This window comes from Erinaceus europaeus, chromosome 11, assembly GCF_950295315.1.
Source record: "Erinaceus europaeus chromosome 11, mEriEur2.1, whole genome shotgun sequence".
NCBI classification, from domain to species: domain Eukaryota; kingdom Metazoa; phylum Chordata; class Mammalia; order Eulipotyphla; family Erinaceidae; genus Erinaceus; species Erinaceus europaeus.
This window is the reverse complement of record NC_080172.1, coordinates 80,731,794-80,754,713: the sequence shown is the minus strand read 5'-3', so window position 1 is coordinate 80,754,713 and position 22,920 is coordinate 80,731,794. Positions and strand designations below refer to the sequence as shown.

The 22,920-nt window shown below is 38.8% G+C and overlaps 1 protein-coding gene across 4 annotated transcripts in view; it reads right to left on the bottom strand.

The window, feature by feature from the left end:
* LOC132541424 (uncharacterized) overlaps positions 1-22,688 on the bottom strand; it is a 260,618-nt gene extending 237,930 nt beyond the window's left edge. For all 4 annotated transcript variants that reach the window (XR_009552619.1, XM_060202127.1, XM_060202125.1 and 1 more), the window contains exon 1: positions 21,484-22,688. Coding sequence is in view for 3 of the 4 variants with exons in the window: in XM_060202127.1 (XP_060058110.1) it covers positions 21,484-22,232 (749 nt within the window). In the remaining variant the exon portion in view is untranslated. The remainder of the gene's footprint in view (positions 1-21,483) is intronic.
* Positions 22,689-22,920: the final 232 nt, after the last annotated feature.

Sequence of the window (22,920 nt, the reverse complement as noted above, 5' to 3'; positions counted from 1 at the left end):
TTCCCCTCAGATCAGGTACTAGACAGGGCTGCCCACTATCACCATTACTATTCAACATAGTGCTGGAAGTTCTTGCCATAGCAATCAGGCAGGAGCAAGAAATTAAAGGGATACAGATTGGAAGAGAAGAAGTCAAACTCTCCCTATTTGCAGATGACACGATAGTATACATAGAAAAACGTAAGGAATCAGCAAGAAGCTTCTGAAAATCATCAGACAAGACAGTAAGGTGTCAGACTACAAAACTGACATTCAAAAGAAAGTGGCATTCCTCTATGCAAACACTAAGTTAGAAGAAGATGAAATGCAGAAATCAATTCCTTTTACTATAGCAACAAAAACAATAAAATATCTAGGAATGAACCTAACCAAAGAAGTGAAAGACTTGTATACAGAAAATTATGAGTCACTACTCAAAGAAATTGAAAAAGACACAAAGAAGTGGAAAGATAAACCCTGATCCTGGGTTGGAAGAATTAACATCATCAAAATGAATATACTACCCAGAGCCATCTACAAATTTAATGCTATCCCCATCAAGATCCCAAACACATTTTTTAGGAGAATAGAACAAATGCTACAAATGTTTATCTGGAACCAGAGAAGACCTATAATTGCCAAAATAATCTTGAGAAGAAAGAACAGAACTGGAGGCATCACACTCCCAGATCCTAAACTGAATATAGGGCTGTTGTCATCAAAACTGCTTGGTACTGGAACATGAATAGACACACTGACCAGTGGAATAGAATTGAGAGCCTAGAAGTGAGCCCCCACACCTATCTCTTTAACATCTCTTTTTTTCTTTTTTTTAACTTTTATTTATAAAATGGAAACACTAACAAGACCATAGGATAAGAGGGATAAAATGCCACACAACTCCCATGACCAGAAATCCATATCCTATCCCCTACCCTAATAACTTTCCTATTCTTTAACCCTCTGGAAGCATGGACCCAGGGTCCTTATGGGATGCAGAAGGTGGAAGGTCTGGCTTCTGTAATTGCTTCCCCACTGAACATGGGCACTGACAGGTCGATCCATACTCCCAGCCTGTCTCTTTCTTTCCCTAGTGGGGCAGGACTCTGGGGAGGTGGGGCTCCAGGACACATTGGTGAGGTCATCTGCCCAGGGAAGTCTGGTTGGCATCGTGTAGCATCTGGAACCTGGTGACTGAAAAAGAGTTAAGATATAAAGCAGAACAAATTGTTGACTAAACATGAACCTAAAGGCTGGAATATTGCAGATGAAGATTTAGCATCTCCATTTTGGAAAAAGCTACTAGGTCTATTTTATGTATATTCCAAGTGGCCCATGACCCCACTAGTTTTTTGCCTGTGCCTGACATCTAATATGCAGGTGGCCTAAGTTATTGTCTGGGGTGATGGTGTCATAGTTGGAAAAAGGACACCATAAAGTACCTAATCAAATAGTTTCTACTTAGACCTATATACCCTCCTCACCTACCTTCTGTTGCATGTCTCTCAATCACTCCAAAGCTAACCTTGTCAAAGTAAGGACTACAAAAGCTGAATAAAGGCAAGAGACTGGCATACTTTAGTGATGACTCTTTAGTCACTACCAGGCTACCCCATCACCTTGGCCCTAGTCAGAGAGTCCTGGGATTCCCACACAGTTATGATGGCCCTAGACCTCTAACAGATCCCTCTCTCCATGGTCACTGATCATCTCCATCAGGAATAATATAATGGACCCTTCTGTGGGTCCCTATAGGACTTGGCCCTCAATGTGGATCAACAAGGGTGGGGAGCGCTCCATTTTCTGAAGGGAAGTGGATAGCATACTCTGCCTACCACCCGAGTACGATGGGTCTTGAAATTGGTGCAGCCTGGAATGTTCCTAGCCATGACCACAGAATGTGAGCTACAAGGATGCAGAGGTTACATAGGCTCCTATGCTGAATATAGGCCCCAGATCAAACCGATAGGGTTTACAGTTAACAGTATTTATACACTTTTCCCATATTTTGGAGCTACTTTCATCCCTGATCCAACTTTCTATTCCTTTTTCCAACTATATCTCCTTTTTAAGAAAAAAGTAATGGGGAGTCGGGCTGTGTAGCACAGCAGGTTAAGCACAGGTGGTGCAAAGCTCAAGGACCGGCATAAGGATCCCGGTTCAAGCCCTGGCTCCCCACCTGCAGGGAGTCGCTTCACAAGTGGTGAAGCAGGTCTGCAGGTGTCTGTCTTTCTCTCCCCCTCTCTGTCTTCACCTCCTCTCTCCATTTCTCTCTGTCCTATCCAACAACAACAACAATAATAACTACAACAATAAAAAAAACAGCAAGGGCAACAAAAGGGAATAAATAAATTTAATTAATTAATTTAATTTAATAAAGAAAAAAGTAATGATAAATTAAACATTAAAAACTTTCAGAAGAACACAAAAGGCACTCTTATCCCTATAGGACAAGGAATGCAAACAAGGAAATTTTAATTTATTCACATTCTTTACTAAGAATCATATAGATCAACAAAGAAAGTAAGTAAAACTACTCATAACCAAAACCTGCAGAATAACAAGTTCACAGGAAACAATTACAAATTCTAGTGCTGTATAAATGTGTAAATAAATACCCAAATGCAACAGAGACTGGTTTTGAGTTCACTTCAAGTAGTGAGAATGTGTACAGGAAAGCTGAGAAAGGGTCATGTGCTTCTAGGTGTAAAACACAGATAAATCACCCCAGAAAAAGAATACTAAGATGAAGAAACACAAAAACAAGTCTGAGATCTGGTGCATCCGATTATTACTCAGGGGGAAATCAAAAGAAAACCTATAACGTAGATAAGACCAGAAATACTATTCTTGAAAAACACACTTCCAAAAGGAAAAGGTCAACTTGCAGAGAGACCCTTGAAAGCTATATAGGGGATAGAAAAGAAGGAAGCAAGTGATGAAAATTAAAATGCCTATACAAACAAAGATGAATCAGAAAATTGGAAGATCCAATTTTCCACCTCCTCAAAAGCAAAAAAAAAAATGCAATCAAATAAATTTAGTGCCACCATATAAAAAGAAGAAACTAAGAAATGAAGTAAATTACCTGAACATATCTTCTTTTTATGTATAACATTATTTCTGATCTAAGAAAATCGCATACTTTAAAAAAAATTAAAGATAATGTCTAACAACATTTATACAAAACGGCTATATAGGGGAAATAAAAATATTAATCAAAATATTTTAGGGTCAGGAAATAGTTCACCCAGGAGAGCACACACTTTACTTTGCATGAGGACCTGGGTTCAAACCCTCAGCACTACATGGAAGGTACACAAACAAGGGTAGCTTCATAAATGATAGAGCATCACTCTGGATAGCTCCTTCCTGTGTCTCTTCCTCTCTGTCTCTCTTTACATGAAATTGAAAAGGGAAATTAGAGTCCAGTGAAACAACACGGGTGCAATGCCCTGGCAGCAAAATAAGAAAAACACTTCATATTCTCTTTAATGAAACTACAATAAAGCAGGAGAACTTTGAATTATCCTTCTCAAGAAGTTAAAGAGCTCAGGAGATGACACAGAAGATCAAATACCTTTATACATGAGGCTCTAGGACTGATCCTTGGGACCACAACAAATGGTGGAGTGGTATTGTGGTCTCAGTCTCTCTCATATAAAACATGAAAGGATTTTTTTTAAGAAGAATGTGCTGATCAATTTTAAACATAAATTTATAAAGGCATTTATAAACTACAGGACAGAGTACAAAATATATAAAGCAAGAACTGACAGGCTCAAAAGGCAAGTTTGCTTTCTGTTTGTTTTGCTTTAGCTATACACAGAGAAGCGGAGTGAATGAGACGATATTAAAAAAAGAAGAAAGAAAACTCAGTTTCTTCAATGCTGTGGTATTCATAAAGCAAATGTACTATCCAAGTGAGCTTTGTTGCTGACCCTAAGAGAAGGTTTTGTTTATTTTACTCTTTAAATATTTTATTGGGAATCCGGTGGTAGCACAGCGGGTTAAGCACACGTGGCGCAAAGCACAAGTACCAGTTTAAGGATCCGGATTCGAGCCCCTGCTCCCCACCTGCAGGGGAGCTGCTTCACAAGCAGTGAAGCAAGTCTACAGGTGTCTTTTTCTCCCCCTCTCTGTCTTCCCCTCCTCTCTCCATTTCACTCTGTCCTATCCAACAACGACAACATCAAGAACAACAATAATAACTACAACAATTAAAAAAAAGGCAACAAAAGGGAATGAATAAATAAATAAACATTTTATTTATTTATTTTTGAATAGAGGCAGAAATCAAAAGGTAGGGGAACATAAAGAGAGATGAGAAAGATAGATACCTGCACCACTTGTGAAGCTTTCCCCCTACAGCTGGGAACAATGTTCAGCTACCTTGAACACTGTATCACATATGCTCTATTAGGTATGCCACCACCCAGCTCCCAGGAAGGTATATTTAAAAAGACAAAAATCAGCGGGGGTAGATAGCATAATGGTTATTCAAAGAGACTCTCAAAAGTTCCAGGTTCAGTCCCCTACACTACCATAAGCCAGAGCTGAGCAGTGATCTGGTAAAAAAAAAAAAAAAAAAAAAAGTTGAAAAAAAGACTAAAATTAATTAAGTTATAAGTTGCTCAAGAAGATGGATTCAACAACAAAAATATAACATGAAGAATATTATAGAAGTGAAAGTGTGTTGATATGGTAATTAAACAAGCAAATGGAGGGGAAAAAGCAGGGAAAATGTGATGGATACAGAAAATAGACAAAACAACAGAGATAATTTGATCTCAAAGCAGAATGAAACAAATAAATACAATTAATATATGAAATTATGATCAAATAACAATTCTAAAAGTAAAAAATAAAGGAAGATCCTATATTTAAAAGAGATTTTTACCTGTAAAAACTGGTTTATGGAAATTTCAATAAAACTAGTATTTTTATTATCTTTATTTTTATTTGATAGCCAGAAATCAAGAGGGAAGGGGTTGATAGAGAGGGAGAGAGATAGAGACACCTGCAGCACTGCTTCACCACTTGCAAAGCTTTCCCCCTGCAGGTGGGGACCAGGGGCTCAAACCTGGGTCCTTGTGCACTGCAATGTGTGTGCTCAACCAGGTGCGCCACCACCTGGCCCCAAAATATTCTCATCTTCTAAGACTGTCACATTTATTTTATTCAGATTGATATCATTAAAATATTTTTTGATAGCTGGGGAAGTTCAGCTCTTTCATAAACTGGTGTCAGAGACTGAATCTGTGACCTCTAGATAGTTAGGTATACAACAGTCTGAGCTACGTGCCCAAAAACTGTTTTCCATGCAACACAAGCAGTCCAGTGTAATCAGCTGGTAAATTGATTGACACAATAGTTACTGAAAATCTGCCACGGAAAGCAGTTATTAATAATATATGATGGAAGTATATAGATGGTGTATCAGGTTTAGCACACATATGACTATGCTCAAGGACCCAGGTTTGAGTCCCCACTCCCCACCTGCAGGGAGAAACACTTCATGAATGGTGAAACAGGTCTGCAGGTGTCTTGATTTCTCTCCCCCTCTCTATCTCCCTTCCCCTCTTCTCTCTGTCCTGACAAAATGGAAAGAAAAAAATGGAAAAATGGCTGTAGGGAGTGGTGTGTGTGTGTGTGTGTTAAAATAAATAAATGTTTAGTGATACATATAGTAAATGTGCACATAAAATGTCTGTTAATTTTCAATGATACAAACCTGAAATCTACATATTGTATAATATAATGATATTTTTTATTAGTAGGGTAATACTTTACAGTACAGTTGTTGGCACATAGGTACAATTTCTCATCTCACCAAGACAGGTGTCTAAAAAACACTATAACTCCCAAATTAGCTCCATCATTATGTAGTAGAGCCTCAGAGATGCACCTCACCCCACCATCTCCCTGTCCTCCTTCTCCAAAGTATTTTCCTTTGGTGCAATACACCAAACCAGCCCAATTTTTACTTTATGTTTCCCTTTTCTGCTCTTGTTTCTTAAATTCTGCCTGTGAATGAGATCATACCATATTCATCCTTCACTTTCTGGCTTATCTCACTTACCACGATTCCTTCAAGTTGGCTTCTTCATAAAGTTTACAATTTAAGCTACTAGCTTGTACTACTTACTGATTATAATATAGGAAACAAAGAGGTAGTCCTTATGTCTGTTATATAAGTAATGTAGGCATGTACATAATAGCTATAAAACAGGCAAAACACAAAGGGTAGCATACATAATAGCAAGCAAAGAAACCTGAAACAAGGTTGGAGAAATTCTAGAGTAAATGCAGAGTACACAGTATGGTAGTAAATATTTCTGAACATACTGAAAAACAAATATATATCATATATATACATATATATATAGAGAGAGAGATGATGATGATGATTATGATGATGATGATGATACAAACATGTGATATATACATATAGTGAAAGAGAAGGGGGAAGGAGGGAGGGAGGATGTCGGATGGTGAGCTTTGACTGATCCTGATATGCTGATATGCTCAAGCTTTTGAAATTTGTCATTAAAAATAAAGAGTGTTGGAGACAGATATATAGGTCACCAGGTAAGATGCTTTCATTGTCACAGTAAGCAACCCAGATTCCTGTCCTGGCACCATATGGACAATGACACTGGAGGCAACTATGGAGCTGTGGTGTCTTACTCTCTGTCTCTGTCTTTTTCTGTTTCCCAGTTTGAATAATAATAAAAAAAAACCAAAGTGGTGAAATTACACATTTATGAGTCTCTGGTTCCACAACAAAAAAATAAGAAAGAAAGAAAGAAAGAAAGAAAGAAAAGAAAAAAAAAGAGAAAAGAAGGAAAAAGAAAAAGAAAAGAGAATGTAAAGAGTGCTGAAGTGCAGTCTAATGGTAAGGTGATGATGGTGCAGTCTATTTTTATATGCCTGGTCTCAGTTCAACCTTGGGCAGCATGCACTACCTTTATATTATACAACTGACATGTCTACTGTATCACTTATCCCTCTGCCATTATGCAAAAATTGTCCTTCATTCCATATCAAAAGTCATAAATTTCCTCTTAGTACAATTATCTCTAAAAAGCACCTCAAGAGGGGGCTGGGCAGTGGTGCACCTGGTTGAGTGCACATATCACCATGTGCAAGGACCTGGGTTCAGGCCCCTGCTCCCCACCTCCAGAGGGCAAGCTTTGTGATAGGTGAAGCAAGTCTGCAGATGTCTATCTTTCTCTCTCCCTACCTCCCCTCCCCTCTCAATCTTTCTCTGTCCTGTCAAATAAAAAAAATTAAAAAGGCCACCCAGAGCAATGGATTCATATTGTAAGCACCAAGCCCCTGTGATAACCCTAGTGGAAAAAAAAAACTCAAAAAAGATTCAACTGAATAGTCATCCCATGGCTGACTCATGATAGCAATGATAGAAGAATCAACCCAAAGCTGTGTCACACTTATTAGAAAAGTGAATGCTAGATAAAAGAATTTGTTATTTTCTGAATAGAAAAATGTTGGTTTAGCATAGATTAATCATAGATAGATAAATGGCTCAGTTATTCATTTTTCTCTTCTGAATGTTTGGGCATAAAATCAGCTTAGTCCAAAGACCTCTTCAGGCTCTTAAGTCATGCTTGAAATGGCTGACAAGATATTCATTTTGTCTAATATTTCTTTGTTCCTTTCATTTAGAAGGATAAAGATAGTGTGCTACATCAATAATCATGACTTTATTGGAAGTAAATGTGATTTCCTAGGTCTTCTGGAAAGCACTGTACATTTAGTTGTTGTGTTTACGTGATTTCAATTTGAAACCAACCTTTGAATGGATGTCCTTTAGTTGAATTGCTTTTAGTTTAGGTTTCATTTTATTTAGGAAGAAAAAGGGAGAAAAAAAAACAAGTACTGAAAGAACAAAATTTCCTACACACACACACACACACACACACACACACACACACACACACGCATGCATGCGCGCGCACACACACAAATTAAAACCAGATTGCACAACTAATCCTTAAAATAAAGTGATAAAACACATAAACCTGGATGGGAATTAGGGTAGGGTGGAGGCATTCAAGTTCCAGTCTCAATTCTGTCACATTAATTTGTTCATTGATTGACACATTCATTCAACACTGAGTCTTCTATATGTCAACCACTGTCCTAGCTATTGTGGGGGGAGTGATACTACTGAGATAATATTGAACATATTTGGACTTGGCGTTCTCGGGAAAATTCCACACTTTTACTATCTGTGGTCATATTCTCAAAATGATTGTTGGACTATGTAAAGAATGTGTCGGATAAAAAGGAATGAGAATGTAGTAATAGCAGTGAAGGACTATGGTATATGATCACAATATATACTCTACATAAAAACAATCAGATTCAATTTTTCTAAATAAAGTAGACTGGAGGGAAAAAAAACACTAGGCCTTATCTGGAAGGTATCCAGTTTCCCAACTTTGAACTATATGATTTCTAGACAGTCTTATGATTTTTTTTCCCCTCCAGGGTTATTGCTGGTCTCAGTGCCTGCACCATGAATCTACTGCTCCTGGAGGCCATTTTTCCCCCCTTTTTGCTGCCCTTGTTGTTGTAGCCTCCTTGTGGTTATTATTATTGCCATTTTTGATGTTGTTCGTTGTTGGATAGGACAGAGAGAAATGGAGAGAGGAGGGGAAGACAAAGATAGACACCTGCAGACCTGCTTCACCGCCTGTGAAGCGACTCCCCTGCAGGTGGGGAGCCGGGGGCTCGAACCAGGATCCTTATGCCGGTCCCTGCGCTTTGCGCCACATGCGCTTAACCCACTGCGCCACCGCCCGACCCCCAGTCTTATGATTTTTATCTCACATGCCTATCCTACAATGAGTGGATAAATGAGAGAATGAATGCTCAATAGTTTTAATTTTCTTTTTTTTTTTTTTTAGAGTTTGACTTCTACCCCACTTACAAAATTCCCCTAGTTATATTGAAATGTTGCCTTGCATGAGTAACTTTCCTGAGATTTTTTCATAGGGTCTAGAATCAGATTTAAGGATAAATATATAGGTAGAGAGGAAAAGACACTGAAGACATACTGGTCACAATGCAATTTTTGGTTACAATAACATTATCAACACCCACCTTCCAACTCCACATTTAAATTCAGAAGTTTCTTTTTAGTCAAAAGTGTTGTTTTGGGTTGATGGTTTAGATCTAGTGCTAAAGAAGTCTCATCTTACAGCCTATAAATTACAATACAACGCTTGGTATATGATAAGTGATCAATAAATGAGGAGCCCTATAGTATTGTTGATTAGAACCTTGTCTTGTAACTCAGAACTTGGTCTGACACCAGGATGCATTTTTTTGAAGATGGCTGACTGTGAACAAGGTATTCATCTCCAAAAGTTGCAGTATATTCAGGAAAATATATATATATGTATATATATATATATACATATATATATATATATATATATATATATATATATATATATATATATATATATATATGCTATAAGATACAATGGGTTTGGGGGAGCAGGTCGTAACTCACTGGGTTAAGCGTAAATGGCACAAAGCGCAAGAACCCATGTAAGGAACCTGGTTCAAGCCCAGGGCTCCCTACCTGCAGGGAGGTCGCTTCACAAACGTGAAACAGGACTGCAGGTTTCTTTCCCCCTCTCTGTCTTTCTCCTCTCTCAATTTCTCTCTGTCCTATCCAAAAACAACAACAACAGCAATAATAACAAGAGCAACAAAATGGGAAAAAATGGCCTCCAGGAGCAGTGGATTTGTAGTGTAGGCACCAAGCCCCAGTGATAACCCTGGAGGCAAGAAAAGAAAGGGAGAGAAAAGAAAAGAAAAAAAGATACAATGGATTAAGCTGTGTTGTATACTCAGCACAACTCAAGAAACATTGGTCATTTTGCTAGCATTCACAAAAGTGGTGGCTATTTTTTGCAATTTCTCATTGATCTTTTAAAAGACTGATCCATAAATCATCACTGGACCACACTGTTGAATACATTATAAAAATCAGTCTATAAGAAGGAAGCCTCACATATCACTCATAAAAATTATTGTATATGTGATAGTTCTGTGAAGGATTAAACCAACACTTAATTGTTCATAAGCTTAGTGGAAAACAAATGGTGCAAGGGTCAGTATCAAACCTAAGAAAAAGAATTTTGTTTTTCAAATGAAAAATCTACATCTGTCATTCAGGCACAACAACAAAAGCTCCAGTCAATAGTTCTTAAACTTGATGCTTCCATACATTATCTTTATAGCTAGAAAATTGTATCCAAATAAATTGTGGGAGGTTCAGACAAGATCATAGTAGCTATACTTGCACACAAGTAAATAAAATTTTAAAACATGGTCACTGTCACTAGTCAAAGTTTCTAGCCTTTAGTTTTATCTCAATGTAGGAAAATGAATTTGGTTATTATTAAATCTTATACAAGTGTATTCAGCATTCACATTTTATTCATTACCTTGCATTCAAGAGCATATTATCTTATATGTGCAGAGTTATTTTAAGCAATAAACAAGCTTCATATAAATATTTTATAAATACATACATAAAATATAAAGTTCTGTCTTTGCTAATTGAATTGTTAGTATTTACTTTTTTTTTAATTTGCTTAAGACAAAGTAAGATGGCATTTTATTCCTTGAGCTGAGGCTTTTTATGACACTAAGGGGCTATATCCTCTCTTGCTCATATCCAAACCAATCATTTCTGTACCTTAAAGTAACTGCTCACATTACATAAAGTAGCATCTTCTCAATATGCATTTACCTGAACTTCAAAACTAAACACTGACAATAAAAATAATTCTTCAACTTTAAAAAAGAAAAATCTTAGAGGTGTCACCTTCCCAAAGGAAGACCTCATCTCACCCTGGATTTTATTTATTATTCTGAAATGTCTCTTTGAAAAGTAGAAAGGATTTCTCCTTTGGCAATATACTAAGCAAATGACTTTGTTTCAATTATAGAGACCACAAATAAACAGAAATAAAAGAGATTAATGAGCACCAGTACAAGTGAGTGACAGTTGTTAACTATAGTTTTGCTTTATTGGAAAACCTTTCTCTGACTTTTGTTCCATTAAGACTTTATCCTAATTATCTCAGTTTCACTCTGCCATTAATAACCTTATTTTCTTGGAAATAGTACTGATGGATGAGCTTTAAATTGTACTTTCACAAGTAAGGCAGCACACAATCTAGAAAGGGGTTTCTATGTATAGTTTGTGAGACTACATGTGAAATGATCATATTTCCTAAATGGTCTTACAAATCAGACTTCAGCCAAATGTAGTACTCCATTATAAGGGACAGGGGAAAAATTGAATGTTGAAGTTCAAATTCATATAATAATTAGAAAGGACATTTATTTCAAAATGTGGAGGACTTGACAGTAAGAAAATGACAAAAATTCAGCTCTACAGTGAATTATAAATGTCAAATTACTGGTATGCATGTAAAAAAGTATGTAGCTATTAAAAACCAAACTCGGTATTCATGTGCAGTGCTCCTGCCTTTATCAGCTTCTTATATTCCTCTAAGGTATTCTGTCATTCACTGTCAATTTCCAGAGTAAGATTATAAGACATGTGTCAGATCAGTGTCCAAAGCTTACCAGGCTCTGGACACACCAATGCAGTCCCTGTATTTTACACAATATTAAGTATATTAAATGGGAAAAGCTGCTCAGTTATTAGAAGTCAGTTATAGAGTGTACTCTAGCATGTGATATCATCTACTCCGAGGAATACAAAGTGCAGGGGAGGAGGAAACAGCATGATTCTATATTGTGTGTGGACTCATGATGCTGTCAGAGTGTCAGCAGGATGAACAATGAAGAGGATGTTAACTAAATTTTGATGTGCAAGAACATGTGTTTAATTTGCAAGGTGCTTTGTTTAATTAAAAGGTAAATACCATTTACAATTCCTCTTGCAGACAAATTTAGAGTAGCAACAACACCTACAGAGTGTTCAAATTGCCAGTAGGATTTCTTGGATGCTTTTGATCAATTAAAAAGGTACACATTTGGGGGAAAATAATTATTTTTCCGTTTGTTTTCAAATATAAATGGCTTTATTTTCTATAAACAGTTTACTCCTAGAGTTAATGCTTAGCTAATTGTGGATTTAAAGATATACAAATTATATTATAATATACCTAGGACAAAACAAATAAACCAGGTTACTAAAAGTATCTCTTGTCACTCAACACAAGCCTCAGATGTCATTTTTACTTTCTCCTTGCTCCCACTCTACTTCACATCCTGTTTTTCCTTCCTTCCCACCTTCTTTCTTCTCTTCATTTCTTTTTCCTTTCTGTCATTCAACAGGTTGGTTCCAAAAAGCAGTGTGATTCACAAAGATCTTTTCCAATTTCTGAAGGTTAACCTTAGTCATATCACAAAATAATTGTTTCCTAAATTCCTCATATTGCAAACCACAGCATAATAATCTCAAGTGTCATGCTTCCCTTTAAGATTTACTACTAAATTAATCTTTAAAAGGAGAGAGAAATTTGCTACTATTTTTCAGTAAACATGGAGAGGGAATATGTTATTGCTTCTCTACAGAACTGTGGACAAGAAGAGTTGAAGGAGGTTCAGACTACTTAGAAATTCTCACCTCAGCAATAGGGCCTTAGAGGTAGCAATTCAACTATAATTGTTTGAATCCAACACATTATTTACTTATAATTAGTTTTGGTTATGCATGGAGGTAGAAAAAAGATCAGCAGTGTCCCTCCTGAAGATCAAACTTCCTAATTTCCTTGGCTGTTGCCAATATATCTATCCAAGCAACATGAAGAAGAAGTTTTACAAGAATTCATCCAACAATTCGAAATATAGAGCATTGAATCTGAGTGACTTCTATTACAGAACAGTCATCCAATAGTTTATTTCAATCAATCCCACTATCATGACTGACATACAGAAGGCTGAAATCTGTAGCTACTGTATTATACTATTATTTTTATCTAATATACTAAACTATTAACTATATTATAATATTACTATTGTTTACAGAAACTAACAAAATCCAAATTAAGTTGGCAGAACAGAGAACAAAAGAAGCTTCAGGGGGTCAGGCAGTAGCGCAGCCTATTAAGTGCAGGTGGCGCAAAGTGCAAAAACCAGTTTAAGGATCCCAGTTCAAGCCCCCCGGCTCCCCACCTGCAGGAGGGTCGCTTCACAAGGGGTGAAGCAGGTCTGCAGATGTCTGTCTTTCTCTCCTCCTCTCTGTCTTCCCTTCCTCTCTCTGTCCTATCCAACAACAATGACATCAATGACAACAATAATAACAACAACAATAAACAAGGGCAGCAAAAAGTGGGGAGGGGGAATGGTCTCCAGGAGCAGTGTATTCCTAGTGCAGGCACCAAGCCCCAGCAACAAACCTGGAGGCAAAAAAAAAGAAACTTCAGTGGGCAGATGTATTTCCCACTCCCCTTTTGTTATCAGATAACTCTCCTCTCTCCACTTCTACCACTTTTTCCCAACTAAGTAAATGTTCTACTCTGAATATTTATCAAGATGGAGCTTATTTTTATACTGTAAAACTCTGAGATATATATATATCCCTCACAGGTGGTAAACGTGGATAAAGGATTATTGGTCATTGATCCTTATTGTCAAACTAACAGGCTGAAATTTTTGTGGGAGAAGTAGTTGGGGGGGAATTTTACATGTTGCTGTATCATTTGGTAGTTTTCAGTGTAGTATTCTGTGTATGTTTTGTTTCAAACCATTCTACTTTCTGAAAAATAGTGGTTTTGATGCGTTTCAGGATAAAGAGATGAAGAATTTTACATGACTGAATGCTTCACATCTTCCCTCTCAGATAATTTCATGGGAAAGGGATGGGAAGAGGTGTTTATTCATTGTATTCTAAAAAGGGGGAAATTACACCTATGGACATCTAATCTTTGATAAGGGGGGCCAAAATATTAAATGGAAGAAGGAGGCTCTCTTCAATAAATGGCACAGGGAAAACTAGGTTGAAACATGCAGAAGAATGAAATTGAACCACCCTATCTCACCAGAAACAAAATTCAACTCCAAATGGATCAAGGACCTGGAGGCTAGACCAGAAACTATCAAATACTTAGAGGAAAACATTAGTGGAACACTTTCCCACCTAAACCTCAAGGACATCTTTGATGAAACAAACCCAATTGCAAGGAAAACTAAAGCAGAAACAAACCAATGGGACTACATCAAATTGAAAAGCTGCAGAGCCAAAGAAACTATCACACAAAGAGACCCCTCACAGAATGGGAGAAGATCTTCACATGCCATACATCAGACAAGAGACTAATCACAAAAATATAAAAAGAGCTCAGCAAACTTAGCACCAAAAGTATAAAAAGAGCTCAGCAAACTTAGCACCAAAACTTCCCATCCAAAAACGGGAAGATGATATGAACAAAACATTCACGTCAGAGGAGATCCAAAAGGCTAACAAACGTGAAAAACTGTTCCAGGTCGCTGATTGTCAGAGAAATGCAAATAAAGACAACACTGAGATACCACCTCACTCCTGTGAGAATGGCATACATCAAAAAGGACAGCAGCAACAAATGCTGGAGATGCTGTGGGGACAAAGGAACCCTTCCGCACTGCTGGTGGGAATGTAAATTGGTCCAGCCTCTGTGGAGAGCAGTCTGGAGAACTCTCACAAGGCTAGACATGGACCTTCCATATAACCCAGTAATTCCTCTCCTGGGGATATACCCCAAGGATTCCGTAACACCCAACCAAAAAAGGTATGTGTACACCTATGTTCATAGCAGCACAATTCATAATAACTAAAACCTGGAAGCAACCCAGGTGCTCAACAACAGATGAGTGGCTGAGAAAGCTGTGGTACATATACACAATGGAATACTATGCAGCTACTAAGAACAATGAACTCACCTTCTCTGATCCATCTTGGATGGAGCTAGAAGGAATTATGTTAAGTGAACTAAGTCAGAAAGATAAAGATGAGTATGGGATGATCCCACTCATCAACAAAAGTTGAGAAAGAACAGAAAGGGAAATTAAAAGCAGGATCTGATTAAATCTAGAGTAGGGCACCAAAGTAAAAACCCTGTGGCGAGGGGGAGGGTAGACATTTGGCTTCCTGGGGTGGCAGGCTGGTGGAGGTGGGTGGATGGGATGGGACACAGTCTTTTGGTGGTGGGAATGGTGGGAATGGTGTTTATGTACACTCCTATTAAATTGTAGTCATATAAATCACTATTTAATTAATATGAGAGGGGAAAAATTGATTGTATGTCTCAAACTTTTTAAAACAGACTGAGTCTTTTTAATACATAGGCTGAGTCTTTGATATGTTGACTCTCTCAAAAGCCTAGACCAGGGAGAACAGAAGCAACCTGTGGCACAGCTATATACAAGATGCTGGGTATTATACAGCAAACCCTAACAAAGGGACTTTTCAAAGTTAACCCAATTACCAAATAATGTGAGGATAACAATTGTCTTCTTGAACCCTAAGACAGCAGGAACCTCACATTTCCACTATAGAGCCTATATTTCCCCCAGTCCTAGAACCTTAGGGTGGGGTGCACTTTCCTGCATGCTTCTCTCAATTCATATAAAATAATATTGCATCCACCGATCACAACCTAATCAACACAACGAGTGACACCCTAGCATGCTTCACTTCAGACTGTATCCAGAGACTTCACGTGTGCAAAGACAACCCTTCAGCTTCATTACTCAGGTGAGACCATTCCTTTCATAGTATTCTCTAATTCCATTCCAGGTGATTCACTTCCTAACAAAATCCCAAAACCCAGATATAGACCAGGTCCCCTGAGATAGAGCATATGTTCACATGTATGCATAAACTAGGGCAAAATATATACCTGAAAGCAAAAGTACACAATAGTCTGCTGTGAGTACCTCCCAACACTTCATCTGCACTATTCCAGCCTTTAGGTTCATGATTGTTCAAAGATTTGTTTGGTTTTATATGTTAACTCTCTTTTCAGCCACCAGGTTCCAGATGCCAGCAGGATGCCGACCAGATTTCCCTGGACAGACAACCCCACCAGTGTGTCCTGGAGCTCTACTTCCCCAGAAACCCACCCTACTAGGGAAAGAGATAGGCAGGCTGGGAGTATGGATCCACCAGTCAACACCCATGTTCAGCGGGGAAGCAATTACAGAAGCCAGACCTTCCACCTTCTGCAATCCACAATGACCTTGGGTTCATACTCCCAGAGGGATAGGGAATGGGAAAGCTATCAGGAGAGGGGATGGGATATAGAGATCTGGTGGTGGAAATTGTGTGGAGTTGTACCCCTCCTATCCTACGGTTTTGTTAATGTCTCCTTTTTAAAATAAATAAATAGGGAGTCGGGCTGTAGCGCAGCGGGTTAAGCGCAGGTGGCGCAAAGCACAAGGACCGGCATAAGGATCCCGGTTCAAACCCCGGCTCCCCACCTGCAGGGGAGTCACTTCACAGGCGGTGAAGCAGGTCTGCAGGTGTCTTTCTCTCCTCCTCTCTGTCTTCCCCTCCTCTCTCCATTTCTCTCTGTCCTATCCAACAACGACAACAACAATAATAACTACAACAATAAAACAACAAGGGCAACAAAAGGGAATAAATAAATAAAATAATAACTTTAAAAAAACAACAACAAGGGAAACAAAAGGGAATAAATAAATAAAATAAAATAATAAAAAATAAATAAATAAATTTAAAAATTAAAAAGGGGATAATTGAGTAAATCACATAAACTAATTATAGTAGTCCCTGAAGCTTCTCTCCTGGCCCCTTGAGTTATCTGCTAACACAATCTAATATATCTATTTGAAAACACATCATTTTATGAGATCTAGGAGACAACACAAGCATACCCCAAGTATGTAAGGTCTAAGTTTGATTCCCAGTACCACTTATGAGCACCAAAGACAACAACAAAGAAAACTCCATGGATAGTGGATCAGTGTTTTGGTGTCGCTCTTCTCTCTGCAAGTCTTTCCCTTCTCTTTTCTAAATATACAGAAGTCCTAAAAATTGGTCAAATGAGAACACTCAAGGACATGGCATATGCGTGAGACCCTCAGTTAATTCTCCAGTGCTACCCTGGGTAATTTCCTATTTATCTCTATACTATATTATTTCTTTATCCCAACTCTTATACAGGTGCACATTTTCTCACAGACACTTATTCCAAAAATTACAGAAATACAATGCGGAAAAAATGATACTTAAGCCATGAGTGACTCAATCTTAACCCTAAATGGTTAAGATTATCTATTGCAGCAGACATGTAAGCAGGTGCTCAAAGTCACTGATTAACAGACCAATGCAAATAAAGACAATAATAAGATACCACTTTACACCTGTGAGAATGTCATACATTGGGAGAGAATGTCATACATTGGAAAGGATAGTAATAACCAGTGCTGGGGAGGATATGAGGTAATTGGGGACATTCCGGTGTACTGGTGATAGTGTAAATTAGCCCAACCCTTATAGAAAACAGTCTAAAGATTTCTCAGAACTAGAACTAGACCTACACTATGAGAGCAACTTATTTTCCTTATCCAAAAAAGAAACAAAACACCTATTAGAAGAGATTTATGAATACCTATGTGCAACACACAATTTGTCCAACAGCAGATGAGTATCTAAAAAATTGTCGTATATTTACATTACTCAGCTATTAAAAGTGAGACATCTCCTTTGCACCATCCTGGAACCTCAAAACATCTTGTTTAGTGAAATGAGCCAAAAAGAGATGGACAAATACCAAAAGATATCACTTCTAAGTGGGACTTAATAAATAGGGACAAGACAAAGAACACAAGGTAAACCATGGACTGGGCATGGTGTAGTTCATCAAAGCAAAGGATTCTGGGGGTAGGGGGGAAGAGGAGGATGGGGTGGAGAAAAACATTAGGGTCCTGGTACATAATAAAGTTGTATCCATGTGTCAATTACTGCACTGCAAATCATTAACTCCTTAATAAAAAAGATAAAAAGAAACTAACAGGATTTCCTGCTAATTCTATTTATTCTGTTTAACTATTTATAAATTTCCCACCATTGACTTCATTTATCACTTATGGCTCCCTTAAATTTCTTTAACAGAAAATGTGTAAGAATATTAGAATGATTTTATCTACCTTGCACAGTCTCACACATAAAATGTATCCTTTAATGCAATGTCTCTATTGCAGGCAGAATGACTCAGTGGTATAATGCATGCCTAGCATGCATGAGGCCCTAGGTTAAATTCCCTTCACTACATTAAAAAAGACTTTATAAAATGCCTTCACAGTTACTTCATCTTTTACTTACTTACTTACTTACTTACTTATTTATTTATTCATTTATTTTTGGTAATGACAAATAGAAAGAGAGACAGGAAGAGATCACAGCACCAGTTTCCTCCAGCATGGTAGGGGTTGGACTCAAATCTGGTTCCTGTCCACGGCAAAGCAGCACACAATCCAAGTGAATTATTTTGCTGGCCCTTTATAGCCACTTTTAAAACTGCTATTTGATTTTATCTTCCACTAGAATATTAAGTTTCAATATATCAAGGTTTTTATAATTTTTTTCCTTTGTTAAATTCTTACTGCCTGTAAAAACTGTTGAGTTAATGAAAACAATTAATTGTTAAATGACTGGTTTTTATCTTAGACAAACAAATGAGAAAGAAATAGGATGCTGTGGGGAGACACTGAATACAGAAAAATTTGGGTTCCAGTTCTCATTCTATCTCTTACTAGATAGGTTATTAGATATTACCTGTTGGACGGACATCAACTCAACCACTGGCAAAGTAAAAGTACTAGATGAGATAATTTTTTTAAAGTCCTTCAAGCCTAGAAATCTGTTAAAGTGTACATAGTACCAATTCACACAGACAAGCAAGTTTCATTATATAATCTAATAGTGCCAAACTGATATTGATACTAAGGTTTTAATGAGAGATGGGAGGAAGAAATTCCCTACTTGACACTAACAATCACATTCAACTAAATTAAACCTTTAGAAAAATAGCAGATCCCCAACATGACAGGAGGCCATGTGGCTAAATAATTTGCACAGATATGACTGAGAAAGTGGAGACACATGGGCTACAGTCCAATCAATGACTTAAGACAGTGCATCTGCCTTTTTTCTGGTAGCTTAAGTTCTACTAAAAACCAAAGAACCCAACATCCACTTTATAAAGTACATTCTGTAACTGAGCTAACTTTACAACACAAAAGAGATGAGTCCTACACCAAATATTTTCAGTGCATTGTAAGCATACATTTAAATGTGGATGTCAGTCAAAACTCTTTTGCCAATTAATATTGTACATTTTCTTTTACCATTAACTTCAGAGATCGGTTTTGACATTTTCACTGCAACCATTCACAGAGTAAAGACGAAATATATGAATGGAGATGAAAAGCTCAAAAACCATGAGTGTTAAACTCTTTTGTGAACAAAAGCTAACAAATATAATGTGGAATAACTTTCCTGGGGCAGAGAAGGATGGGTCCTAGGGGACGGAGAAGACTAAAATTGTACTAACACAGGCCTTTAGATAGCTTTTTAACTACTTTCACTGCATTTCAAGTAAAGCTAATGTAGTTATTTTAGTCTTTTGCCATTTTTTATGTCATTTGATTCATCACTGAGAATAGTACTATTTCTACATTTGTATCCTTTCAGTATAAAAAGGTATCATAATTAAGGTGAAAGAAAGCTTCCTCACTGAAATATGGAATCTGAGCTGTTAATTTAACATTTTGAGAAAAACCAAGGATCTTTCTGTGTCTGAACCAAGTGTAGTTATGTAAGATGGTTACAGGACTTGAAACCAGAAAATCTAGTTTAAGGTCTGGTTAAGCACCTTACTATGTATGGCAGCTAAGTTGATTCAGTCTTGTAATTTTCTTACCTGTAAAATCAGGATAGAGAATTGATAACAAATACTTTTCAGAGAAAATACTTTCATTTTTATCAAATGTTTTCTTTCTAGAAAAAATATATATTTTCATTTTTCTAGTAAAGGCTAAGACCTAAAATACTAGTATACTACTAATCTCAATTCAATACACTAATGCATGATTTTTTCAAAGCAGCTCTTCTACTGCCTGCTTTCAGATTCTTGCTATTCTGCTTACCAGCTGTTGTCATCTTAATCAAGCCTTAATTTCTGGTTCTGTAAACTGAACAACTATAACAGTATAATAATCCAGAGGACTGATCTGAGACTTAAATGAAATAATGAAGTTAAATACCACAGTATAGAACCTAGCAGTGAGTAAACACTCAGTACATGTTGGTTTTTATTATGATAGGTGTTATTATCTTCAAGGGGACTTCTAACTCTACAACCTACTAAGATCTCCTGAACTAGTAGATATGAAAGAGAGATCAGAGCCCACTCCATATCATCCACATTCCTCCCTTATTAAATGAACATTTTGTTGCTCACCTGCAAATACTAATAAATAAAGAAACAATGTTTAAAATATAATTTTCTAGATCTTGTCTACTAGGAACAAAACTAGGGGACAGTCAAAATCCTTTGGTTTCTGTACCCAGGATAGTGTGTGAAGAACGCAGAAGCTAACAGTAGTGATACCTTACTAGACCTAATATTTATTATTTCCCTAAATTTATTATTTTATTTTATTTTCACTCCTCTAAGAAAACAAACAGAAACAAGAGACATTATTGAATGACACAATAAGATGCAGTATTATGTCAATCTTTAGCTCAAGGTTGCCTGAATACAAAGAAACATTGTTATTTCTAATAGCCTTTACCTAAGCACAGAAAGGAAAAAAAAAAACACCACTCAACGTATATAGCATTTCAAGGTTAAACTAATTTCAAAAAGCCATACAGAACTAAATCATGAATTGTCTAGATAAATAAAACAAGTCCCTTCTCCTGTACTGTAGTGAAAAAAGGGAGGGGCAGAGAAAACACATACAAGCGCACACGCAAAATGGTTGAATATCTTAACACTCCATTATAATGCTGAAAACTTTTCAGCCCATGCTAGCACTACAGACTGGAAGTAGGTCTCAAATCCAGGTACTGGAGGAAGAATTTAACAGAACTCCTCTAGTCTTTCGACCCTTTCAAAACACACAGAATTAAGTAACTGGTGCCTACAAATTGAAATATTAATAAGCATTTCCTTCAATAGATAATGAAATACTGCCAGAAACATACACATCAGTAACCCTCTTCCGGAATGGTCTGGTAAGTGTGGGTTTGGTTGTGTGTGTGTGTGTGTGTGTGTGTGTGTGTGTGTGTGTGTGTGTGTGTGTGTGTGTGTGTCTTGCAAACCGTGTTTTCAAAAGCATTTTTCTTTCTTTCTTCCTTCCTTTTTTTTTTGAAGTGGGGTGGGGGGGGGGTCCCTTTGTATGCCATTTACCTCAGGCCAGGAGGGCCAGAGGGCCAGAAAGGGGATTGGAAGACAGTGGACTCGCACTTACCTTTGACCAATAGATGAGATGAGAGTGGGTTTGGGCGCATGATTTGTTTTCTTTTTTGTTGTTGTTGTTGTTGTTGTTGTTGTTATGTTTTCGGTTTCTTTAAACAACCCCCCAGCATAGAGGGTCCCAGGAGAGTAGTAGTGGCCGCCAGCGGGGCCGCGCCCCCGGGGAGAGGGAAGTGGGAGCGGGAGCCGCTCCTGCGGCGTCTGGCCAGCAGGGGGCTCCTTCGCTCTGCCTAAAACCGCGCTCCTCCTTTGGCGGGCTCTGCCCGCGCGGCCCGGGACCCGGAGAGGGCGGGGGCTCAGGAGTGGGAGAAGCTGCAAGGCGAAGACTTGAGAGTGACCAGCAGGGGTGAGCCACATAGTGGGTTTCCCCCCGACAGCCCGCGAAGCCTTCCCGAAGCTGCTTTGGACTTGACAAATCCTGGAGGAGACTAGCGTTTTCAGAAGCAGGGTCCAAGTCTCCGCCTTACTGGGGGCTCCGGGGTCCCGCGGTGCTGTCCCGCCCTGGCCTCCGGCCCAGGAGAGCCTTCCTCGCCCGGCCCTTACGGGGAGCGGCGAGGTTGCGGGTCGGGACCCTGGAGGAGCCGAGAGCGCCCGGCTGGGTCTGTGGGGAGGGCGGCGAGTCCCCGCGCCCTGGCCCCCGCGCCTCGCACAGCTGGGGCTGCAGAGCACAGGCCGACCGAGCAGGGAGAGGCAGTGGCTCGGCTCTCGCTGCCAACTCTTTGGTTCCTGCTGTCTTTCCTCCATCAGAGAGCCAGGGTGAGGTTAAGAGTTTCCGCTCCAGCACGAGGCCCAAGTCCGAGCCAGCACTGGAGGGGCGGTAGCTGCGGAAACTGGTGTCCCCGTGGCTGGCTAGCTCGGTGCTCTGGCCCCGCTGCGGGGCTTCTGAGAAAAGTCGCGGAACCCCGGGGCCCAGGGCGGCTGTCCTCCGGGCGATGGCGCCTGGGCCTGGAGGCCTGTGCTCTTCACTTCGCCAAAGGAGACGTTGATCCCAAGACCAGTCCGCGAGAACTGGCCTCCCGGGTCTTCAGGACCCTCTCCCACCGCGCAGGCATTGGGCAGGCCTCCATCATTGGGAATATACAGTGTCTGTCTATGGGGTCTCTCGGATCTGAGTTGTTTTGATCTGCAATAGTAGTAATGGCCCTGAATTTGTATAGTTGCTAACAGAGACCCATCTCCCCACCCCACCCCCAAACACACACACACACACACACACACACACACACACACACACACACACACCACTCCACTGCTACTCCCACTCCCACTCGATTTGAAAACCTCTGGAAACAAGTGCTTCAGATGAACCTGCAGACACATGTGCGCGCGTGTGCACGCACACACACACACACACACACACACACACACACACCTGTCAGGGAGATCTGAGTTGAGTCATTGGATCCATATGAATAAGATTGGCTGACCTTTT